Raw genomic sequence first — 9,173 nt, 5'->3', positions numbered from 1 at the left:
TATATATAGAGATATAAAGTTTATGGGTTCATCTTTTAAGTTTTTTAGTATTGAACTCATTATATGTTTAAAGTTATGGCTTCATATCTACTATTTTTGTAATTTTAATGAATTTTTACGTATAAAATTTTCTTCGCGTCGAAAGTTATGGATTCAATTAAACCCTTCATTAGTACAATAGATACACCCCTGCATATATACATGATACATAATTGGAGCAATTCAATTGAATCTCCGTTGTTAGAAAGTTATATTGTGCAAGAGTGAGAACACTTTTTTTTTGTTTTGTTTTTATAAATCAATTCCCCTTAGCATTAGGGAAGCTTCTAATTTAATAACAAATGTGACTCAAAAAATTATTTTAGATGCACAAATTTGAATTCCAAGAGTGACATTTTCGTATTTATTTTGTTGAATAGATAAATGTTGGGAAACGTGTCAGGCTAATAGAAGGAAAAAATATTTGAAAGAGAAAAGCAATAAATTGTACAAGACAAAACAAGACAAGATTTATGAGGTTCGACAATTTTGCTTACTCCACGCCCACACAAAGAATAACTCTTTATTAATTGAAGAGAGAAAGAAGAAGTTGAGGGATGATTTGCAAATGAAAATGCATACCCCTTTAATAGGCATTTGAATGCCCTGCCGAGGTAAGCGCTTACATCATAGGAATGTCGATGTAAGCACTTACATCATACGAATGCCGATGTAAGTTCATCTTTTTTTTATTTTTCTTTCTTTTGTTATGTCTACTTTTCTTTATTTCACATACAACAACAGGTTTGCTACTATCAATCTCCCCCTTAAACCTATGTTACATCAAGAAAGAAATTAAAAACAAATTTGCTATTCTCTGGTGGCGCCTTCATGCTATCAGTCTTGAAGGCTAACTGAGGCAGTGTACAGCCTCAGTTTGTCAACACCGACAACTTTGGTCAATATGTCTGACGGGTTCTTTGATCCTGGTATCTTCTGTAGGGAAAGAGTTTCTTCACTTATCAACTCTCGGAAATGATGATACCTCAACTGGATATGCTTCGATCTTGCATGAAACACTGGATTCTTTGCAAGATGAATTGCATTCTGGATATCGCTGAAAAGCTCACAATTGTCCTGCTCTTTACCTAGCTCTTTAAGAAAATTCTTAAGCCAAATCATCTATTTTCCAGCTTTTGAGATTGCCATGTACTCTGCTTTAGTGGTAGATAGAGCAACATTTTTCTGAGGTCTGGACATCCGACTAACATCAGTACCACCCAAGGTGAACACGTAGCCTGTGGTACTTTTTTGACTATCCAGATCGCCGCCTAAATTTGCATCAGCAAAACCTTGTAAGATAATATTGCTCCTTTTAAAACAAAGTGCCATACCTGAGGTGCCTTTGAGATATCGCAATATCCATTTTACACCTTCCCAATGCTCATTTCCTGGATTTGACATATATCTACTGACAACTCCAACTGCATGGGCTATGTCAGGTCTAGTGCAACCCATAGTATACATCAAACTTCCTACTGCTGAAACATATGAAACTTTAGACATGTGCTTCCTTTCTTCATCTGTCTTAGGTGATTGGTCATTCGACATATTAAGATGGCTTCCGAGTAGAATGCTTCTGGTCTTTGCATCATAAAGACTGAACCTACTTAGTACTTTTTGTACTTTTCTTGAGACAATTTTAAGGTTCCTTCAGACCTGTTTCTGCTAATCCTCATCCCAAGCATTTGCTTAGTTGGTCTTAAGTCTTTCATTTTAAACTCCTCTGCCAATTGTTGCTTAACTCTGTTGATCTCATTTATGCTAGATCCTACAATTAGCATATCATCAACGTACAACAGTAAAATGATATAGGATTTATCAAAATTTTTGATATAACAACAATGGTCCATCTCACATCGTGTAAAACCATTATTATGCATGAATCCATCAAATTTCTTGTACCATTGTCGGGGTGCTTGTTTCAAACCATACAAACTATTCTGCAACTTACACACAAGGTTTTCTTTACCAGAAACTTGAAAACCTTCAGGTTGTTTCATGTAGATGTCTTTTTCAAGGTCACCATGCAAGAAAACAGTTTTAACATCTAGCTGCTCCAAATGCAAATTTTCTGCAGCTACGATACTTAGCACCAACCTGGTAGTAGTTAATTTGACTACAGGAGAGAAGATCTCGGTGTAGTCAATCTCTTCCTTCTGCTGAAAGCCTTTTACTACTAATCGTGCTTTGTATCTCTTCTTATCATCATGCTCTTTCTTGACCCTGTACACCCACTTGTTTTGCAATGCCTTCTTTCCTTCTGGTAACTTTGTAAGTATCCATGTGTTATTCTTTTGAAAAGAATTCATCTCTTCTTTCATGGCTAGCTTCCACTTATCAGAGCTTATCACCTGCATTGCTTCAACAAAATGCTCTGATTCTCTAACATCAGTCAGAAGTAAATAGTGGAGAGAGAGAGAGTTAACCTATCTGGAGCATCCGTGACTTTTTAGATCTCCTTAATGTAGGTTCAGGATTAACTGGTCCCGAATTTGATTCAAGTCCTTACTCCAGATCTGGTTCTCCATCTGATTCTATCTCTGGTTCTGATTCTGATCCAGATTCGGCTTCTAGTTCGGCATCTTCAATTCAGATCCAGTTGTAGTCTCTCTAGCCACTTCATTTTCTGAGATTTCTTCTAACTCAACTGTTTTAGATATCTGTTTACTGGTGCTGGTTGGTTCTACTTCAAGCTTCTCTTTGTACATCACATTTTCATTAAATGCGACATTCCTGTGTCTTAGGATCTTTCTATTCTGATCATCCCAAAATTGATAACCAAAATTATCATCACCATAGCCAATAAAAAAATATTTCTTGACCTTAGGATCAAGCTTATCTCTATCATTAGAGTTTACATGCACATAAGCAACACAACTAAATATTTTCAGATGTGAGAGAGTTACCTCATTTCCTGTCCATACCTCCTCAGGAATTTCAAAATCCAGCGGTACAGAGGGTCACCTATTTATGAGGTAAGCTGTCGTGTTAACAACTTCAACCCAAAAATACTTCGGCAATCCAGAATGTATTCTCATACTTCTGGCTCGTTCATTCAGGATTTTGTTCATCCTCTTAGCAATGCCATTTTGTTCCGGTGTTCCAGGAACTGTCTTGATCATTCTGATCCCATTCTCAGAGCAGAATGCTTTAAACTCTTGGCTATCATACTCTCCTCTATTGTTAGACTTCAGACATTTTAACTTTAGACTTGTCTGATTTTTAACTTCCGCACATTAGATTTATTTTTCAGAAAATAAACCCATACTTTTCTTGTGGAATAATCAATGAAGGTGACATAATAACGTGAGCCTCCCAGAGAAGTTATAGGTGCTGGTCCCCATACATCTGTATGCACTAGTTCCAGCTTCTCTTTCTTTGGCGTCCTTCCCACCTTTGAGAAACTTACTCTCTTTTGCTTCCCGTAAATGCAATCTTCGCATAAACCTAATTCAACATGCTTTAGGTTTGGCAATTTTTTTTTGGATGCCAGTAACTTCATTCCCTTCTCACTTATATGCCCGAGCCTCCGGTGCCACAATGTTGTATCACGACCATGATCAACTGTTGCTATAGTATCTCGCTGTATTGTAGTTGCATACAGTGTTCCCTTCTTGAAGCCTCGTGCCACAACCAAATTTCCTTTTATTATCTTCCACGATCCGTTACCGAATGTTGTTGTATATCCTTCACTGTCAATCTGACCCATAGATATCAGATTTTTCTTGAGGCCAGAAAGATGTCGGACATTTTGTAATTTTCATAGCGTGTCTTGTAAAGTCTTTATATGAACTTCACCTTTTCCTACAATGTCCAGAGGTTCGTTGTCTGCTAGATAAACTTTTCCAAATTTTTCAGAAATATAATTATGCAATAATTCTTTTCATGATGTAGAGTGAAAGGATGCACCTGAGTCGAAAATCCAAGATTCGACTGGACTGTCTGCACAACAAATTAGTGCATCACTGACTTGTTCAGCAATTGCATTTGCTGAATAAACACAAGAAAATCACAACATCACATGAAAATCATCAACACCACAACCCCACATCATCACATATCGTCCCTCACAATAGCCACCCTTATCGCTCCTATTTTCACCCTTATCACTCTTATAACCACCTTTATCGCTCCGCCCAGACAATATCAATAGCCACCCTTATCGCTCTTATAGCCACCCTTATCGCTCCGTCCATACAATATTCCAACAAACACAACAACAGTGAAATGTCACTCTTATACCCACATAATATCAACGTGAAATGCCACCCTTATCTCCCCAAAATAATAACTCACAAAATACAACAATTTACACGGAAAATTGTCACGGTAACATAACAAAATCAATTCATATCACAATTTGCACAATGGCCACAACCAAATTCCAAAACTACAACCAAGTCAATTAATTTCACAATAAATAGCCAAAATCTCCACACAATGTGTACAACACCCAAAAACAATCAATAGAGATAGAAATTACTCAACATAAAGCAAAGTTTTCATTAAATTCAAATTTTCAATAATTATATAAACACCTCTTCTTAAGCTCATTTAATTAATTATTTACAGAGAAAAAATCCATAATGAAATTAAATTTCAATAATTATCAAACCAACAAATTCACGGAATTACATAAATAATCAAGTAACAATCACATCAAATTGTCATATAACAACAGATTCAACAACAACAAGGATTTAGGCACGACAAATAGATAATTAAATATATACCAACAATTACCCAATTTATCACACAATATGCTCAAGACTTTAACTCAATAAAATTTATACATATAAGCCGAGTACGTACTCGTCACCTCGCGTATACGATTTTTCACGTTTCACAAATGGCACATAAGACTTGATGCCTAAGGGGTAATTCTCCCACTCGAGGTTAAGCAAGACACATACTTTTTTGAAGTTATGCCGATATTCCAATATCGCCTTCTTGCTTGAATTGGCTTCCGGACCGCTCAAATCTATTCAAATAAGTTGTATAACTTCATTAAAATTCATCGAAAATAATTCCGGATAATAAGTTGTATAACTTCGCCCCTCGGAACTCGACAAATTTTTTATGAAATCCAAACACCCATTTCAATACGAGTTCAACCATACCAATTTTATCGAATTCCAATAACAACTCGACCTTCAAATCTTAAATTTGTGGCTTATGAAGTTTCTATATTTTTCCCCAAATTTTCATCTCAAAGTACTAATTAAATGATAAAATCAGTGATATATTTATGTATATTAACTAAATCCGAGTTAGAATCACTTATCCCGATGAAATTTTTGAAAAACCCACGAAAAATCGTCTCAAACCGAGCTCCCAAAGTCCAAAAATAAAATAATAACCTAAACCTCGGATATATAGTACATCATCTGAACTTCCAATGTGCGGTTCACACAAAAATGGTGCGGCCTCACATCCCCAACTCTTGCGGGCGCACAAAAATGGTGCGGCCGCAATTCACAGCCTTCTCCTCTACCAAGCTTTAGTTAATTAGCCATAACTTTCTCTATAGATGTCTAAATTATGATTTATTTACCTTTCTGGAAAATAGACACGAAGGGCTACAACTTTCATTTTTAAATCATCACAAAATTCCTTGTAGATCAAAAGATATGAGCTTCCGAAGTCGGACCATCGAATCTGAGAGTTCTTGAGTGCGGCCGCACACAAAATTGTACGGTCCGCGAACTCCACTGCGGACTGGAGTGCGGTCCGCACCAAAATTGTGCGGTCCGCACTATTCCCCTGAGGTTCGCACTTCCCTTTTTGCCTTAGCACTCCCGAAACTCATCCGGAACCTCCCGGACACAAACCATATATGAATTTCAATCATAAAACACGCTACGGACCTACTCGCGCACTCAAAACATTGAAAAAGGTCGTCTTGACCCGATATTAACCATGGTTAAACTCCCAAATTTCTTAACTTTACTAATCTCTCAACCAATGACCCAAAATATACACCCAAGCCCCTCGGGATCTCAACCAAATATACCAATATGTCCCAAAATACAATACGAACTTAGTGGAGGCTTCAAATCTCGTCAAACAACGTCAAAATTATGAATCACGCCTCGAATCGAATTATGAGTTTTCGAATCTCCCAATTTCTATGTTTTGCGCCGAAACGTATCAAATCAATCCGAAATGACTTCAAATTTTGCACACAAGTCATAAATGACATAATGTAGGTATTCAAATTTTCAGAATCGGATTCCGGCTCCAATATCAAAAAGTCAACTCCCTGGTCAACTTTTTTCTTTTAAGCTTCTTAAATAAGAATTGTTCTTTTAATTAAATTCCGAATCTTTCGAAAATCAACTCGACCACACCCGCGAGTCATAAAATAAATTATATTTATCATAAAAATTATCTTATTTAATTACAGTTGTATTTAAAATAAAATGATAAATAGAATATTTTGTATTTGAATCTATCTGGAATTTAAAATTTTGAAGAAATTACGCCCTTATAAGTGTAAAGAGTTCTAAGGTTATTCAAGTCATTTTAACCAAAAAAAAAAGCTCATCGGCACTTTTTTATCAAATACTGCAGCAGTTTATTAAATTAATTTTATCACTTAAAAATACTTTTCAGCACCTAATGTTTATTAGCTAGTTCAAATCGACTTTTAGTTACAATATTTCTCCGAAAGAGTAAAAGAAAAACAGAGAGAGAAAGCCATATCTTTTAAGAAAACAATTAAATTAAAGTGTCTTTATTGAGTTTAGCCAACTTGCACGCCATTATGATCTTTGGCATCGGCAAATCCACTTATAGGGGCACAAAGCCGTACAGATGATAGTGCCTTATCAAAATGCTTGGCTTTAGTGCCCAAGTACTCACTCCAGGTTACTGCCCTATACAATGGAGGGTGCCTTTGGTCCACCAATTTTGCGAGGGGTGAAACTTTCACCCTCGACGGTGGACCATATAAATAGGCTACAGAAAGGCGATGTCGCGTCCGGTTCACAACCGCCCGATGTAGGACACTCGGGTACAACCCGTTTGATAGTATGTGTAAAAGGTCACCTACGTTAACTACTAATGCACCAGGGAATGGAGGGACAGTGACCCAACCACTCCCTTCTTTGAAAACTTGTAAACCACTTGTGTTGTTTTGGTGAAGGATTGTTAATATGGTAGAATCCGTATGTGCGGCTAAACCCATGGCCCGATCCGGATCCGGACATGCCGGGTAAGAATTCAGTTGTAGGGCCGCACTTCCTCCTTTGGATTCTCCTTTTGGGCATACGGCCCATTTCACTTCTTCCTTAGTTATCCCCAATGACCCAAGCATGAGCCACATCAGTCTTCCAGCTAGCTTTTCCATTTCCCTTTCGTATTCTTCTATTACGTCACTAAAAAACACAAAAATACAAAGAAATTAAAAAAAAAAATACAGGAAAACAGAAGAAATACTATAATAGGATTGAAGGAGTTGTTTAAGTGAAAGCAAAGTACAACAAAAGGCAATAATTAGATTCGATTTTCAGATTGATATCTCTGAAGTCTTGCCTTATCTTATCTAGTGGGACCTTATCTGTTTTTATCGTTAAACTTTTCTTCTTCCATTAATAATTTAATAACAATATAAAGTAATAGCAGTAGGTTTTACCTATCGTTTCCCCACTGTACGTACAAAAAAAGGAACCGAAGAAATGGTTTTCTGTACTTGTGAAAATGAAAGATTAATTAGTTCATTTTTATTTTTCATATACGTGCATGAGAAATGTGAGCGGGCTGTTAATAATGGCGGATCCAATCACAGGGTCATAGGTCCGATATGACGGACAAAATAATTAGTATATATATATAAATTAGATATACAATTCAGAACTCATAATTCTCACAATTCAAAATTTTAAGCGCGTCTAAATTCTGAATCTGTCAGATAATAAATACAGACTCACCAGAACTTTTGGTAATCGTGAGGCCAAATTTGGCGAGCGTGTTCAAGAGGGGAGCCAACAATGGTGAATCCTTCAGACCACATAAGCTTTGAAAAGAAAGAAGAAATGCGAGCCACGCCATAGCCAGTGACACCTTCAGGAGAACGAGCAGCCTTAAGCTTTTGGTGCATTGGAAGCGAAAAAAGGCTTTTTCCTGCCAATTCAATATCTTGGAGTAGCCTTTCTGATATATTATGGTTTATGATTTGGAATGCACCCCATTTCTTGCATGCTTGACCTATATGTTCAAGAACATTAATATTATTGTTGTTGATGTAGTTGTCGAGGTCGATAACTGGAATAGACTCGAAGTTACAGGAATTTTCTGAAGGATAATCATTTGATGATGTCCATGCATGGGATTCTGGCAATTCTTTTATTGAGTTCAAATCCAAGTGTTTTTGAGAGTGAGCTCTAAAAGAATCTGAGATCCTAGAAGGCATAGTGTATGGCGCACGAGTTATGAAAAAATGTTTTAGTTGAAAGTAATAGGAAATACTATATAGATAACTTTATGCGTTGCTAGAGAGAAGAACAAATGGGGGAAAATGGAATGTTGTGAAAGAGATGATGTAAAGGGAGGTATTTATAGAGTTGATTGATTAGAATGAGAAGAAATATTAATACTGTAATTATGAGTGGTTTTGCAGAAGTCTTGATGTTGATATATGGAAGGGGACAAGAAATGAAAGGGTAAATGGCATTGGACAACAGAAACAACAAAAAGTTGAATGGACAATCTTGTCCTCTACGAAAACAACTGTATGATCTTAGATCGAGTTAATGAAAGGGTATATGCAAACTCTCACTTCTCAAAATGTTTACTAAGTATTCATAATTTTAGGTTTATTTGTTCTGAATTTTAAATAAAATAGCTTATACAATTTGAAATATATTATTTTTATATATTTACAAGATTGAGTTGTTCTAGTGGTGAGCACCCTCCACTTCCAACCAAGAGGTTGTGAGTTCGAGTCACCCCAAGAGCAAGGTGGGAGTTCTTGGAGGGAGGAAGCCGAGAGTCTATCGGAAACAACCTCTCTATCCCAGGGTAGGGGTAAGGTCTGCGTACACTATCCTCCCCAGACCCCACTAGTGGAATTATACTGGATTGTTGTTGTTGTTATATATTTAATAAATTTTTTAATACAAATATAAAAT

General features: G+C 36.4%; 1 protein-coding gene across 1 annotated transcript; it reads right to left on the bottom strand.

Moving 5' to 3' along the window:
- Positions 1–6,748: 6,748 nt before the first annotated feature.
- Positions 6,749–8,579, bottom strand: LOC104085933 (gibberellin 3-beta-dioxygenase 1-like). The gene is made up of 2 exons (XM_009590055.4): positions 7,974–8,579; positions 6,749–7,421 (listed from the first exon to the last, which is right to left on the bottom strand). Exons 1-2 carry the CDS (start codon positions 8,453–8,455, stop codon positions 6,788–6,790), a joined length of 1,116 nt encoding a protein of 371 aa, XP_009588350.1. The 5' UTR covers positions 8,456–8,579; the 3' UTR covers positions 6,749–6,787.
- Between the last annotated feature and the right edge of the window lie 594 nt (positions 8,580–9,173).

Source organism: Nicotiana tomentosiformis, chromosome 6 (genome assembly GCF_000390325.3).
Source record: "Nicotiana tomentosiformis chromosome 6, ASM39032v3, whole genome shotgun sequence".
NCBI classification, from domain to species: domain Eukaryota; kingdom Viridiplantae; phylum Streptophyta; class Magnoliopsida; order Solanales; family Solanaceae; genus Nicotiana; species Nicotiana tomentosiformis.
This window is presented reverse-complemented; position numbering and strand designations above follow the sequence as displayed.